Below are 17,050 nucleotides of genomic sequence, written 5' to 3' on the forward strand. Positions count from 1 at the left end.
GGGTACGTGGTAGCAGAAGCATTGAAGATCTAGCAAAATCACACTTATGCCTACTAACAAGAAGCTGCCCTCATGACAACCAACTTCAGAAAGTGTCAATTTTCGAGCCATCTGAAGCCGTCATCTTTGTTGGTGCTGGCATCCTCCCTCATCTGGAGGCCTCTCTCTTCATCTTCTTCCTCAAAACAATTTTCTGTTTTTCATGGGAGCAACGGCAGACTCTTGTACAGTGTAAGAAAGAAGGTTACTCAAACTCTCTGCTGCATCTTGGGCAAGCTAATGCTGATGACATTAACTATTATGGTATGTTAATATGCTTGTATACTGCAGCATATCTTTACTCTAGTAGTTCCAGGGCGCGTAGGTTTGTCTGTTGAATGGCGTACTGCGGCCACACCAGGGTTATCCATACCGTAAGCTGCTGGTGCAACACCTGAAAACCTGGAAGGAGATAGCAGATTTCCAGGTGGACCTTCACCTTCTCCTGACAGACGGATGCACCAGTCGATAGCAGAGACACATGGTCAAGAGGGATGTGACTGGGCCCTGACTTGTGCCATTCTGATTCTGAGAAGGAAAAATCCTGGAACTTCTGTTTTTGGGGTCAGATCTTTTTTACAGAAGCAGAGATAAGGCGCTGACCAAGGAATGTTTTTTATGTTAACATCTACATCATTAGTGGTTCTTATGATGGCTCCCTAGAAGCCCTTTACATTATCTTCCGGCCCCAGGCAGGACAGCAGATCTAGATCTTCTAGAGGCTTGTGTGGCTTCCTCAAGCGTAGGAACAGGCAACTGGTCTATGTTCCAAGGGAAAAGTAGAGAACCCTCCTTAAGTGTTCTTTGACCAGCCTCTCCCATCGTCTTCAACCGTCAAAAGATCAGTGAACCTGCGGGTCGTTAAGTGCCCTGTGAATGGTCAGATCACAGAATGTTTGGCAGGTTGCGTGTCCATTTCCTCAGTCCTGTGGGTTCTTCCTTTCTGGTCTCCCAGGGATAATGTCTGCCTGTTCATCATAGTCCCATTCTTCTCACACCCTTCTTCAGATGCAATCAGTGTAACTTACCCTCAAGGCCCACAACCATTTTAGATGAGGGCCTTAGAGGAGGTCCCTTCCAGAGAGGGGTGTTGGTTTCAATTTCATCTACCATGTCCAAGAAAAATAAAAACAGGATGGCATGTGTACAGTTATGGACCTCTTGCCCCTCACTATCCACCTACCTTTCCAATGTTCAAGATGACCATACTTCCCCAAATGTGATCAACCCTGTATCAAGGGCATTGGTTTTGCTCAATGGACATAAAGGATGCTCACTTGCATGCATCTATCAGGCCTTCCCACAGGAAATGTCTCTGTCCTCCCCTAAATACATTACAAGTGCAGAGTCCAACCTTTTGGCTTCAATGCATCTCTTTGAGCCTTCACCAAGCTGATAGCTGCCGCTTCCACTAATTTCTGGCTGAATGGCATGAACATATATCAATAAATAGAAAACTGGCTTTCTCTATTTGTCTTTGTCTGAGGCAGCCCTTCAGGTTCCCCTGGCCCTTCTTTATGATCTAGGCTTCTCTGCCAACCAGAAAAAAAATCAAAGCTCTCTCCCAAGCAGGGCATTCAATGCATCAAGTTCATATGGGCCTCCCAGAACACAAGGGTGTTCTCTTCTTAGGAGAGGATAAAGGTCTTAAAAGGGATAATTTTCTACTTTCTTTCCAAAGCGCAGACTGTAGTCTTGTGCTTTCAAAGGCGTCTTGTCCTTTTAGCATCATGTGTCCAGCGGGAACCACTGGGCAATTTCAAAATAAGAAGGATTCAGTTGCACCTTGCCTAATTGTGGGATCCACTATGGGATGATTTATATTTCAAGGTCTTCATCCTGTGTCTCTCCAAGAGAACCTCCTTTGGTGATGGAAAAACCCAAATCTCCTGTGGGGTACTCCATTCACAGATCCTACACATTCAGCAATAATACCTAAGGATTTGTCAATGTGCGGTTGAAGTGCTACTCTCCAGGATTTTTTGGTTTATGAATTCTGGACAACGAACCACAGGATCACATTAGTCTTTAAGAGCTTTGGGCTGTTTTCAGAGCTCTGAAGGCATTCCTCCTGATGCCCTCGGGAAAGGTTGTGCGCATCCAGGCAGACAAAATGACTTGTATGCTCTACCTCAACAATTGGGAGGGGACAAAACATTACACTTATGGACATCCTGCAGTTGAGATTTGGAACATTGGGGCACATTATAAGTTCTCCAGTCCAGAAGAAATGCTGGTAATTCCAGCAATGGCATTTTCCCAGATGGGGGAAATACAAGTTTGCTGGTGGGGGCAGTGCTCTACCGGCAGGCCTGACTTGCTTTGAGTTCAAGCCCCTACTGGCCAGAAAAATGCCGTAATCACTGGCACTGGTGCTACCGGTGCTAGTAATTCCAACAATTCCATCCCATGGAGTCTTATGAGATGGAATTGAATGAGAAATTACTGGCACCTCCGCTGCATGTAATATCCCGGTAATACTGGGATATTGGGTCGGGGAAATGGTAAAGCAGTTTTGCCGGTGTCCCACCAGAATTATCTACGGGATACTGGCAAAACCGTAATGAGGGCTACTGTCACAGAGAATAACTGATGAGCTGATGACCTCTTGATATATCAGACTAGGCAAAGCTCTTTCCCATACCTGGGCTTCGAAGGTTGCAGTTCAGATTAGATTAATCAATTCAGCAAGATTAGGATTTACTGCCCAAATACCACCAAACTTGTAATGATGCCTATATATGTTCCAGTGTTGTGGTGCAACTAGGCTTTAAATTACCTGGTTTGTTCACAACTTTTGATTTAGAGCTCAGAGGAAAGCCATTGGGACCTCAGAAAAACCAGAGAATGGAAGGTTTTAGGGATCATGGAACGTTCTAAACAATTTGAAATGCATAATCTACCAAAATAGTGCCAAAATAGCATTTGGCCTGCAACCGTGCCTACTGTAAGTGAGGCACCCTTGAATTCTGTACTCAACATTTTGCTGAGGAGACTCACCTTAAAATGTTAAGCCTAATCTCTCTCCAGTACTCAACTGTAATTGGTCTCTCACTCACAAATAGACCATCATACATCAACCATCAAAGCAATGTAGATTTTCCATGACAAGTAGAGCCAAGCCTTTACTAAGGCATAAGGAATAATTAGATGTAGACCTCATTTTCTAATACCACTGCACTGCAGTATATTTGTATTACATTAGTATTTACATATTAGTTTAAAGAAATCTAAAACTGATACATAAATAAACATAAATAAATACATGTTTTGAAATCTTTTCTGCAATGAATACCTTGTGCAATATGTACTGTATAATCAGGCTTTAATGCATTTAAGAGGTGTGCATCACCCAAAATGAATAGGGATGCTAATTCATTGTCTTTTACTTTTAGATTTTGCAGTTACATAAGGGCCTCTATGCAGAAGTAATTGAAAATGGAAATAATTTTTCAGTTGGAGAACGTCAACTGCTATGCATGTCCCGAGCATTACTTCGGAGCAGTAAAGTAAGATATATCAGTCATTGTCCTACTTTGGGTTTTGTTTGAATTGTACAGTGTCTTGAACACAATGTGGTATACACTACTATACTATGTTGGGCATTAATAATAGGAGGCATTGCTAGAGTTTTTAAAATATAACTTGTCCATCTGCAAATCAATCTTAATGATTTTTGAAAGCCCAGAAATATGCACTTTACTTTACTTTAGAAATGTATAATGTGCTCGCTTGGACAGCTATGCTTTGGGGCGCAGACAGACATACAACACAACACATAAAGAGCAGTTGAATACTATCCATCCTAAATAGAATAACTGAAATCAGGACCCAAAAGTTCCATGGCCTATGTAAACAGCAGAGTCTTCAATTTCTTTTTGATGGCATCCGCCGACTCGATACCTCTTAGGTCTAACGGCAAGTTATTCCAGGCCCTAGGGGCGATAGCATGAAAAGCTCCCTTGTAGGCCTTCTCAGTTCTGCACCTTGGGATTGTCAGAAGATCCTGTGTATTGGACCTAAGTGTTCTTCCCTGTCTTTTGTTTGAGAGCAGGGATTGTAGGTACACAGGCCTCTTACCCTGTCTATACTTTTATGTGATGGCTAAAATTTGGAACAGAATTCTAGATTCTACCGGAAGCCAATGCAATGTAGGCCTTGCTATAGAGACATGAGAAAGGCCCATTACAACCCTGACAGCTCCATTTTGAATAATCTGTAATCTCTTGCAAATAGTTTTGTTAATGCCGGCCAGAAGACTTGAACAGTAATCAATTTTAGCTCCTACAATCACCCTTGCTGTAGTCTCCACATTAGTTTGAGAGATAAGGGGTCTGAGATGAGCCAAGAGTTTAATGTACTAGGCACAATATGCAACAACACTCCCCACATGAGACTTCATGCTGGGGTGCTGGTCCAATGTAACCCCCAGTGTTTTGACTTTCTTCAGTGGGCTGAATTTAACAGATCCTATGTGGAAGTATTTGTATGCTGCACCCAGTTTCTGTATCATGTACAGCGATCCAACCACCAGCAGCTCAGTTTTTTTTTCTTTATTCAGGGCTAATTTATTTCGTACCATCCAGGTTTCAATTAGCAAGTAGATTTTATTAATCAGAGCTTCGTCATGTTCCTGATTGCCTGAGAGGGGGATGATAGACTGCGTATCATCCGGATAATTCCTAAAGATCACCCCTTCATGTGCTAACATAATAATAATTTAGCATTTATATAGCTCTATGAACCCTCAGGCATCTGAGCACTGCTTATACCCACAGTGTGTGGTGCTCATAGATCGACCTTGGAAGGATGAAGGCTGAGTTTGGCCCTGCCGGGATTCGAACCCGCATCAGCAGGCTCTGCACAGATGTCAAAGCAAGCGCTCTACTCGCTGTGCTATCAGACCAGCTTAGAAAGGCACCGGCTTAAACATGTCAAAGAAAGGCACTGTAAAAAGGTTATACAAACAGGGCAAAGTGTAAGAGCCCTGGGGAACCCCAAAATTAACAGTTGTAGGAGCAGCTTCAAGCTTGCTGGGCAAATACCCTACCTTCTCGGGTATTGAGAAAAGAGGAGATCTATTGAATAGCTCTAGGGGAGAAGTAAGCAACCTCCCCTAACCTGGTGGCCAAAATGTGATGGTCCACCAGGTCGAAGGCGGCGGACCGGTCCAGCAACATTAGCAGGGAGGCTTCATTATTATCCATGCGTTTCAATAGCCTGAATTTAAGTTCTAATAACGCTGTCTCAGTCTCAAAACCTACACTAAAGCCAGACAGAAAGTCATTCAAAGTGGGATCATCTTTCAAGTGTATCGATATCTGTCTGTAAGCCACCTGATCCAACATTTTTAAAATAAATGGGGTGTTCGTAATAGGCCTAAAATTATTCAGAATGTCAGTGGGTAGTACAGGCTTTTTTAATATAGGCATTACCCATGCCTTTTTCAAGTCTTGAGGAACAACCCCAGTCTCCAGGGAAGCATTAACAAACTTGCAGATGGACACCAATAAAGTTGGAGAGCAGGATTTGATGATCATAGCTGCCAACATATCATTTTTACATTTGGTAGCCTTTAGCTGTTAATGATTAATTCTAGTTCAGCCGTTGATATGGTAGTAAAATTAAAAGGGGGAATAGAAGGACATCTCTCGAAAACTCAGCCTGGGTTCTGAGTATCAACTCCAACTAAACTGGCTTGTTTCTTAACAATATGTGTCTGAATATTATCGAGCTTTTTTTACATGGCCTGCTGGATCCCTGTACACCTTTACTAACAATCCTGGGTCCGTATGGTTTGTGGATTCGTGTTCCTTCAAAATTTTAAAAAGCTCTCTAGCGTCAGATTGAGCCTCATTAATCCTTTTATTGAAAATGTTATTTTTTGCTTCAATAATAGCTGCTTTATAATTCTTGGCCGCAGTCTTATAAACTGACAACGCCGACATAGTCATTATAGATTTCCATTCATAAAAGAGTTTAAGAGTTGCACTCTTTAATGCCTTAAGTTCCATAGTAAACCATGGGTTACGTTTTATATCCTGCTTGTGCATCTTTCTCTTAAGAGGTTCTAGAGTGTCCGGAACCACCTTAAGGCTAGAGAGAAGGGAATCTGCCAAGCCGTCAGGGTAGAACATTTCCGGGGTTGACTCATGTGAGGCTAGAAAAAGTTCAACTCTATCTTTCGATATGTGCTTAAGATTTCTGGTCAAGACCCCTGTCATATTCTTATGTTTCAGTTTCCTAGGAAAGTTGGCTATCACTGTAAATTCCATAAAGAAGTTGTCTTATCAGGGACACAGCGATACCGATTCATCAGTGGTCTTAACCTTATGACGGGCAACCCAATCTAATATATGCCCTAGACAGTGAGTGGGTACCTTGATCAAGTGCTCAAAGCCAAGATCTGTCAAGGCAGATTGTCATTCCAGAGATGCAGCGTCATTCCTATGTCCCAACCACAAGTTAATATCGCCCATAATAAGGAAGTTCAAGTTCGGTTTCAGTAGTGGGAGAAGAAATCTGGTAAGGGCAGCGAGAAAATCCTCTGCCAAAGTGGGGGGCCTATATATTAGCAAAACATTAATTGCAGCTTCTGTGTTCAAACCAATTTTCACACAGAAGGATTCAACCCCCTCCATGATGTGGCCTTTGGATTCCCAAATAATAAGGAACAATCTGTATCTAAAAGACACACCCCCACCTCTTCCCACTTTCCTATCGCATCTGAACATCCCAAATCCGGTGGAAATAGCCAGGTGTAGGTCTGGAGCTGCTGCATTATGCGCCCAAGTTTCAGTGATTGCGCATACATCAATAAAATGTGCCTCAATATATGTAGCCACCTCGAGGGCATGTTTCAACAGAGATCACGTATTTAACATGAGGATTCTAATTTTTGTAAAGGGTGTAATACCAGTTCTGCCCTCCACAGACACAGATTCTCTATAAGAAACTGGCTGTGAGGCCTCTGGCATTATGTGCAAAGGAGTCGCAGCTACCAGCGTACTCACGAATAGTAGTCCTGCAATCCTAGTTCGGTAAAGGCCCTCATCAGCCTCTGAAAAATCCATTTCAGTCACCAGTGCTATGGTGAGCCTGACTGTCGTATACGGTACTATGACGTCATCCAAACATGCAGCCACGCCCATCATTGAGTAGGTCACCTGGTATGGTAAAACTTTACAAGGAATAGTACCTTCTATCCGGGCGGTATGCCGCAACGCGCTAAGTATACATGTGGATTTGTTGAAGATTCCTCTGGCCGCACTAAATGCTGCGAGTACTTCAGTGATGCCCATCTGAAAAGGGAGGTCAGCTTCCAAGCCTTCCGGCCCTGCACGGACCGGCACAGACCGGCGGGCTCCTTCGCACTGTCGAGTTCGCACCGGGTTTCTAGTCAAGAGCGCACTCTGAACTACAAAAAGAAAGGGTATTGTAATTCAGAGGCAGCTGCGACTCCTGCGTGCTGAGTGTAACTCTGTTTCAAATCGCACAGATAATAATACAAAAGATAATGTTGTCAGAGTTGATCACCAATTCATAGCAGTATAACAAGATTATTCCAAGACTAAAATTGATATAAAATGCAGCGAGCTAAAATCAATTAAGAATTTATATAAAACACAAGAGAGTAACCAGCAGCAACAGTATAGTATAGTCAAAACAAACTAGATTTCAAGTGCAAATTGTCAATAATGGCTCGGCAGTTCATCACCAAGCTACTATTTTACTGTTGCAAAACAGAAATTTGGTAAATTTAGGAAAATCATAAATTATAGCTCCTGAAGGCAGCCCTAAAAAAGTGAGGCTGTGGGCAATTGTTTATTTTGCACATATCTTTATATCCCAAACCTCATGCACTTCTATCGATGCATGGAACAGTTATGCCTATGTGATAAAGAGACTTGCCTGTCATAATCATCACAGCGTGAAATCAGGAAGGACCCTTATAATCATATCTCAATGATGATTCAGCCATACCATTTGGTAATAGCAAACTAATAAGGTCCACATCTCCCAGACTCCCCTCGCCCACCGAAGGAAAACCCTGAACAGATCTTGAAAACTCAACTACAGATTTAAGTGAAGGAAGACTTTGGGAAATCCCTAATCAACCCCCAAAGGTAACGTCCCACCCCAAAGAAAGCAATTATCTGAGACCCTCAAAGCACTTATATTTAACAGCCAGGGTGCAAGACAGTAGCTCAACTCTGTGAATCAGATACACAGAGAGGACTGCACTCATTTCTCATGCTACAGGGAAATTTGAAGAAAGTGAAAACTCATGTTTTCCCTAAATCTACAACCTCAGCTCCTGCTGCCAAGACAGGGTTTGCAAAATCTACCTGCCAATTCACATTGGCGAGGAGATTTTATGAAGAGTGAGTTCAATTTGCATGGTACTCAACCTTGCCGGCGAGTATGGAGATGTTTGAAACTCATTTGACACCTACTGCAAACAAACTGTGTTTGCAGTAAATGGCAAATGGCAAATAAAAATTGCATTGTGCATGGCTGGCCTTTGGGTAGCAGCATTGCACCAAATATGAGGCGTGTTTATGGTGACATTCACATTTTTACAGAAAGCCCAGGTAAATATTTTGTCACCCATCACCATGGGACGAGTGCATTTCGCCTAGGTTAATTCTGTAAACTAAGGAACTCGCCATGCAGGTCTAGCGCAGTTTTAAAGAATTTGCAAGGTATGCAACGCCTTCATTTAAATCAATGGGAAAACATTCTGATGAATCCTGCAGAGTCATCACTGATTCCCCGGTGAGGATCTCCTCCGACATGGCCAGGGGACGGACAGAGCCAGAGGGGGAGATTCAGAGGGAGAGAGCCAAAATAGCCGCAGCAACTCGCAGGACAAAAAAATAAAAATAAAATGGTGGCTGATGTAATTTAAAGGCTTGTATCACAGACTCACACAGTATCCCTGCTACTGGGCATGGTCAGACAGAACACATGGCAATGTTAACCTAATAGGGACAAGCTCTTCAGTCGAAGGCCTATTTATAGGGCAGATCGCAGAACAGCAGTGAATTATAATTATAATTTTTCTTTTATTTCATGATTAATAACAGAGATTGGTTTCTAAGCATGGGATCAGGATTCAAACCTATGTCGCGCTGCGTTGTCTTGCTTACAAGATAGACACGTTTCCCCTGAGCTATCCCTTTGGAGTGCAGAGCTGGGTATTTGAGGTATAGGAGAGCTGGTTAACTGCTGAATAATAGGGCAGGGACTGTGAAGTGAAGAAGGGGACAATCAGAGAATTGAGGAAGAAGCAGCTTGTAAAGCCTGGAAGGTGGAGTGATAGATAAACACCAGGTCATAGATGAAAGGAAAAAAACGAAAAGTGCAGGAAGTTAGAGTGACCAATAAAACTCAGAGATTCGGGGGGCACGGTGAAAGGCAAACCCTAGAAACTGGAGAAAGGACGAAAGAAAAAGCAGACTGGAGGTGGAGGAAGGAGAAGAGAAAAAGAACACCTGCAGACAGATGGAAAATGTGAATGTCAAAAAGGAGGAGAGGAGAGTAAAATGGGCAGCATATCCAAGAAGAGAAGGAGGTAAGTAGGCTTTGAAAAGCAGAGACTATGGCCAAAGTGAATTTAGAGAGAGAACAGCCTGAACCTATGTCAAAGAAAGAGTTCGAAGGGAAAGAAAAGGCCAAACCACAAGCCATGCTGAAGTTAGAGAAATGTAATACAGAGGCCCTGACAAGGAAAAAGGATGGACAAGCTGGACAAATAGAGTAGACAAGCTGGAAGAGCTGCCTGGGCACTAACCGAAAGCGAAGGCAAGGCCCTTGCAGAGACCGAGACCAAAAACCATATCAAACATCCAGACAAAACAAATACATTGTGTAAACTTGAATTTGTTGTATTGTGTGCGTCATTCATAATGCCTTGTCACACTCCTCGTAGCTTGACTTTGGAGTAAACCAGGATTCCTCTGTTCTCCTATTCCTTTCTGTATATTCACCATCAATCTTGTCTGGAATATTTATTGGTTTGCTTGTTTGCTTGTTACAGCCCCTTTTATGTTGATCATAGTAGGGTCTTCTTTACTTTACCTACCTTTGCTCTTTTTTTGCCAGGCCATCCTATTTGCTGATCTCTATACTATTCAGGGCTGGATGATTTCTCATTGCCTTGCTCAAACATCTCCTATAAATAAAGACATTCATTTACATGTTTTCTCTCCAGTTCTCTGTGTATCTACAAAACTGTGCCATGCATCTCTTTATCATCTACATTTTTTGCTTCCTCTGTAAGCTTGTTGTGTAATTGATTCCTCTCGGTTCTCACATCAGACAAACCTGTACTACCCACTATTTCTTCAAAATATGAAACATTATCAGAATTGTTCCTTTCATCTGATAAACTCTTTATTGAAATCTTATTTCTCCCTCTGTGCTGTGGATCACCCCTTTATATTGGTATTCTTTCTTTCTCTTTTGTAATAAGATAATTAAATTAAAGTTTGCTCCACCCAACAAAATCGGTACACTATCATGATATAATGCTTTTCCCTGTAACATCAAATGCACTTAAGAGCCATGAAGGAAGCACAGACAGATATTTAATACAATTGGCCTCATCACGAGTCAGTGGTTATACAACTGGGATACCGCCAGCGCTATTAGCGTTACTGCTACTCGGTCCAGCGCTATTAGCACCGGCTAAGACTGTAAATCCCCATTTTTTTAAGAGTCCATAGAACCCTACGGGAATTTTCGGCACTATTACATCCAGCGGTTGTTCAGCATTGCACATGCCAGGACGATTTTGCCTACTTTGTCTGGGGCATACATGAGGGCCCCTCCAGTGCGATCCAGGCACCTGGATCGTGCCTTCAAAAGTCCAAAAGCACGTTCAATGCAGATGCGTATGCGGCTGTGGGGATGGCTCTAAGCATGGTCATCATGTGGTGTTCTAGGGTCACACACAGGGGTCATCAGCCAGGTGAGCTGCGGATATCCTGAGTCATCAGCATGGGATGGGATGACAACATCATGCATTTGTAACATGCGTGGGTCTGCAGTTTCAGTACATTCAGCCATAACGCACTGTGGACTTTCCTGTGAGTTGCAGGGCCATGCAATTTGTGATGGGTGTCCGTCCTTCAAATTTCATGCCATGCATTATTTGTCAAGTACATGCACCCTGTGTTGTTGAGATGGCTGTCCTGTGGCGAAAGACGGTTGATTGCACATGGGATGGCTACTGAGGCACAGATGGGCACGGCACTACAGTTAAGGGGGTGCATGGGCCACTTGTAATACTCATGAATGGGCATGGACTCAGAGTTTGTACCTATAATAGAGTGTAGAAATATTCCCTTCCATTATCGTGCAAGGGGCAGTGGGAGCCGTGTGCCCCGGGTTTAACCTGCAATGGTCCTTGGATATGGCTGGGCCACTGGTGCATGGAGTCCCACAGGATGGTGCTACTGTTATCACTGCCTGATCAGGGGAAGTAGGCATTTGTTTTTTGATCTGTCTGTTTCACTGGATGATGGTAAATGTGCATTGCACCAACAATTTGGTTTAACAGTTGATACATGTTTCAATACTCTAATGGGATACTCTCTCTCTGTGATGTTCGTGTACATGTTAAATCCTCGATATTTAATTAACAAAGTACTTTACGGAATTGGGAGTGGTCTCCTCTCACTTTGGAATCCTATCTGAAACCCTGGGTGGACTCACCGTTGGGTGATGGGGTGTGGATCTGCACTGCAGCACATTCCAGGTGCATTCTGTCATTGGTCATTGGTCATTGTCATATGGTCATTGTGATCAGATGTGCAGTTGTGTTTGCAGTGATGTGTGCCCATCACCATGTGTCGGTCCAGGAGTGGTGGCCGTGTGCATGCGCCCTTGGATGCGCCCCTGCCCCCTTAATGGTGCATGTGCTGCAGAGGTGTGCTGTTGCATAGCACAATTGGATGCTTGGGTGGATCCAGGGTAGCAGGCACAGCAGTGACTGATGTTTAAGTCAGGCCCACAGGTCATATGCACATTCAATGAATGGTAGTGCTTGCGGTTCCGAAAGACTGCCTCATGGGGGTTCCATGTAATAATGTCCCCGTAAAAATGCCTCTTAACAAAAAAGTTGCCATTTTTTGCAGAGACATTATTACATTGAACATGGCTGTTCCCGGCGACATTATGTATGGGGACATTATGAATGGGGACACTATTACCTGATACCCTCATGGGCCTGGGGCGCAACCGATGCAACATGGGTGCAGTCGATGGCTGAAACGATGTTGGGCACTTGTGCAATGGCATAGAACCATACCTTGAGGTCATTCACCTGGGCCTGGGTAGTGAGCAGTGCCATGTGCAGGTTTATATGGTGCAGTAGGGCATCCAGCACCTGGCCCAGGACTGCACTGAATGTGTGCTAGGCCATGCCATGCATCATGGCCACAGAGTGCTGGAAGGTGCCCGTCTCCAGAAACTGCAGGACTGCCACCAGCTTAACCAGTGGGGGCACCGCTGTGCAGATGGCAATCCTCCCAATGTAATTTTGTATCGTGGCCAGCAGCTCTGTGATGATGGCCCGATCTAGCCAGTACTCAGTTACTATCTGGATGTCACAGAGGGCCTAGGGTGATAGCCTGACCCTGGGGATGGGTGCACACCCTTCTCCTCCTCATCCTCATTCCATCCCCCCACACCCCTGTCCCCTGCCGTGGTAGTCCAGCATCTGTAGCTCCAGGCACAGCATGTGGAACTGCAGGTCAAAGCTCCCAGCACAGAATGGCAGCATGGTGTTGAAAAGTGTGCTTGGGGCCTGGGTGTGTCTTTTGTAGCCCTCTGGTGTGCATAGTATACACCTGTGGCTTTATTCCTGGCACCTGGGTTCATTTACCTCCAGCAAGAGGCTGGAGGTAAATCCAGCTGTATTAATGCTGGTTTTTGGGTGGTAATACCACTGGAAATGGGGTTGTGATAGGTCTGTGATAACGCACTGTTTTGTCGGTGTTGTTATCTCCGGCCGGAATAACGTTGGCTGTACTACCGCCGGCTGTATTATTGCTGGTCCTTTTGGCTCCGGCAGTAATTTTGCAGGGTTGTGATAGGGTGGACCAGTATTCCAGGCGGTAATACCATTACTGCTGAATTTAAGTGCTACCACCCAGCTCGTGATGAGGCCCTGAGTATGTGAAATGTCTTATTTATTATAAGTTCAAGTTCAAAGAAGCCTTTATTTAATATAAAATAATTTAGGCAGCATACACGCATTTATTTCAACATATACAATAAATTAAACCCATGATCAATAGCACATAAGTAAACACTGACAAATATAAAAAAAAATGCCAAAAAATGGTATCTACAAAAATGGAGCATTAAAAAATGTGAACATCAGGGTGAAATTCAAGAGTGAGGATCATGGTAATTAAAATGAGAACAGTAAGTTTCCTATGAACGCAGTGTATCATTCTGGAACTAAGATCACAAACAAGTGTTCAGACTAATTTCCTCTTTAGCCATGCACTATGAATATACTTGCCGCCGATCAAATTGACTTTCACTATGTCATCAGCTGTTGTTCCTGACAAACATTGGTTTTAAGTATAATCTTCCAACTTTAATGTAAGAAGGACACAGTAATACAAAGCGAGTGACTGTTTCCCTAAGAGATGCACGAAATCAGGTAAAGAAGAATCCCAAGTGTTTTATTTTTTTTAAAGTAGTTTAATTCAAAATGGGTGGATTCCCTTTTCCAAATAAAATAAGGTGTTAACATCCCCTACATAGCTTCATGGCTGTTTTTCTTCCACTGGCTCTGTGGACACTTCTCTTCCTCATTCCGGGTGTTGGTGGTTTCCCCCCTCCCCATGCTCCTCATATGTATGGATCCCATTGCCAGGCACCCTGTTTGACTGCACCCCTTGCATCTTGATTCCTAGATTATTGATGCTGATCGAACCTGCAACATTTCATCTAATAATTCATACAACACGCGAGTAAGCAAATGTAGAAACAGGATTATTTCCATATAGCGCTGAAGAAATGGGTCAAGCACAGAGGCGTAGAGAGGGTAGGGCCTGAACAGGCAACATCAACCCAGAATCTGTAAATGCCCACTCAACAGTGCTGTGTATGCACTTACAGATGTTAATGTCACTGCAGTCTGCCCAACTACATTAGCTTCAGGCCCCACTTGTTGGACAAGCCTGGCTACGCCTCTGGTCAAGCATCCCATCTTGCATAGAATTCCAGTTCAAAGGTTGTGGACCCCAAGCACAGAAACCTTAGCAGTTCTACAGGGTTTTGTAAGCCTTATACAGAAACATCATTAATAACACATTTAGTCAGTTACATTAACAGTGCACTTCCTAATGGCACATCTTCCGGCCTGGGAGGGTCTGGTTTCATAACACGGTTCAAGATCTGTACAAGTCCACTCGCCTACCCACATCACATGCACCATCCCTCAAACCTGTCTTTCTTCATAACATAATAGAGGCTAACTCAGCAACTCGCTGCCCACGTTTTCTCTGTTTCATTTCCCAGACTGTTTGCCAAACCTACATTTGTGACGCATCTACCAGTAGCAAGTCAGTGTTTGGGTGCAACAGGGTATTCCTAAACCCTGGCTCGAGCCTGGCATAATAGGTGCACTGCCTTATGGGCTCAAATGTGTGTACCAAACAATCAGCACTCATTCTGTGCCACCATATCTGCAACTAATCACGCTGTCCACAAAAACATTGTTGCGTCTTAGCTTGGTCAATGTCTTATGGTTGTCCAGGATTCTACATAAGACAAATAAAATAGTGAGCTTTGAGCTCCCTTCTTTTGTGCTATTTAGCACACTTTTCCTCATGTATTTTATGAACCTCATTTCTGTGAGCCTTTATTACCAACCTTCATGTATTTTTAATGGCTCCACCTGGATCCCATATGTACCTCTATGCTCCATATTCAATTTTATTTAATCCCTCTTTAAGGGGCACATCTATGATATCCCTATCCCAGCGCAGCTGTTCTCTGGAAATTTTTCCGCAAACAGCAGGGCTCCACGTCAGCAGATATGACGCTAGGGCCAGCAGATATAGCAGCACAGCGCCCCATGGCCTCAGTTACTTTTTTTTCTGCGCACTCTGTTCGGTAATCGGGAGCACGCTCATCAAGCTTAGCATATTTTTATAACACCATTCCTAATCCATCTAAGGCCTTGGGTTTTAAGCCATGTGCGGATTGCTGCCGACAGATGTCGTTCTTGCATTCACTCCTGATCCGCCTACTCTGTGAGTCATGCCTGTCCATGCACCTGAGCAATGGGAGAACTTATACCTGAAGATACTAGACATCTTCGCCCAGGTGCCGACGGCTCCATGCTCGGTGCCTGAGGGGCAGGCAATGGCATCGTCGGTTTCGGCTACAGTGCTGCATCGGTTCACTGTGTCTGTTGCAACTGTCAGTGCACTCTCAAAGGACCACCCCTGCATGCCCACAGGCTCGGGCCTGTCCCAAAAGGAAGCCGTGCTAACTCAACACCCACAGGCCCCGCCTTCATGCATCACTGCCTCAGCACCAACATCGTCATCTAGGCCAACCAGTGCCGTGGACACCACTATTCCGGGGTAATATGAACCACTCCCGATGGATGCTTTTATGTCTAAATGTATGACATCTATGACGATAAGGGTGACCAGATCCCTTTTGGGCTTGCACCTATGGGCTCAAAGGAAGTGAGGAATTTACCAGAGGAATTCTATGGGAAAGGTGAGAATGTGCTGGCAATGGCAGAGGACCTACAAGGAGCCAGCGGCCTCAACACCTCCCCGCAGATGGATTTCTTGCCAGCTCTCACCCCAGGAAAGCCCCAACCTGCATTTCAGCACTTGATGGCAAAGGTGGCCAGTACTTTAGCATGGTCTGCTCAATCCAGGATACAATATGAGCTCTGGGCCATTCTTGATGAGGTACCCAATAAGGAGATGCTCCTGCCATTCACTGTGGTGGTGGAAGCACCTGTGCTGGAGGCGTGGGAGAAGCCTGCCTCTGTTCCGGCTGTGGAAAGAGACATGGTGAAGAAACACTGCCTCGCCCTGTCAAACCTGGCTTTTCGCTCCTCCCATACCTCACCTGAGGGCTTGGTGTTCCAAGCCACCATGGCTAGCCTGAAAACATCTATCCTTCCATCACTTCCGCCGGAACAGGGAGAGTAAGAGGTTGGACATATGGGTCAAGAAGGTATTTGCGTCAAGCTGTCTGGCACTGCGAGCTGTAAATGCCTCGTGTACCATGGCAATGTTTTCCTTCGCCTTTGGACGGAAGCAGCCAATGCAGCCGAACACATCCCTGGAGGGGAAATAAGGGACTGATTCCATGTCCTGGTCTCCGATGGTAGGGAGGCGGCACACCAAATGCTGCAATCAAGGCTGGACACATCAGACTGTGTGGGTAAGGCATTGGCCACCAGCACGGTGGTCAGGCGCTACTCCTGGCAAAGGACGTCAGGATTTGCGGCCGACATCCAAACCAGATTGTTGGACATGCCATTTGACGGCAACAAGGCGTCATGCCATTTGAAGGCAAGGCTGACAATGCCCTCCAGAAGTTTCAATCGTCAAAGGCGACTGCTAAGCCTTTGGGGCATACCGTGCAGCAGTCCTCTGCACAACCGCCTTCCCAGGGCACAGGTGTTTGCCCCTTCACCGCCTTTGGCCCGAGAGGCCATGGTCAATATGCCCCAGGAAGAAGCAGATGCTTCCCAAGAGGTAGAAGAGGTACCCAGAGGTCATAACCTCTTCCCCTGCTGTTTCCCAAGGCACGACCCCTCAGTGACCATGTTTTACCACATCTCTCCAGTGGGGGTTGGGAGCTCTCACTGATCAGCAGAGAAAGGTCAGAGACCACGTCCTACACTTGGGCCTTGCGGGTCATTTGACAGGTTTATTGCCACCCATTTCTCCAGTGTATCAAGACCATGGTCCCTTGGCTACCCCCTTTTCTCTAGACTCCATCCTCCTGG

At 44.7% G+C, this 17,050-nt stretch overlaps 1 protein-coding gene across 1 annotated transcript in view; it reads left to right on the forward strand.

Annotated features, from left to right (window-relative positions):
• Positions 1-17,050, forward strand: part of LOC138526213 (ATP-binding cassette sub-family C member 5-like) — a 2,857,657-nt gene that overhangs the window by 2,761,156 nt on the left and 79,451 nt on the right. Inside the window, exon 27 of the mRNA XM_069636680.1 lies at positions 3,435-3,548. Within this exon, the coding sequence (XP_069492781.1) occupies positions 3,435-3,548 (114 nt within the window). The remainder of the gene's footprint in view (positions 1-3,434; positions 3,549-17,050) is intronic.

The sequence above is a fragment of the Ambystoma mexicanum genome, chromosome 7p (genome assembly GCF_040938575.1).
Source record: "Ambystoma mexicanum isolate Mex_15411 chromosome 7p, UKY_AmexF1_1, whole genome shotgun sequence".
Classification (NCBI taxonomy): domain Eukaryota; kingdom Metazoa; phylum Chordata; class Amphibia; order Caudata; family Ambystomatidae; genus Ambystoma; species Ambystoma mexicanum.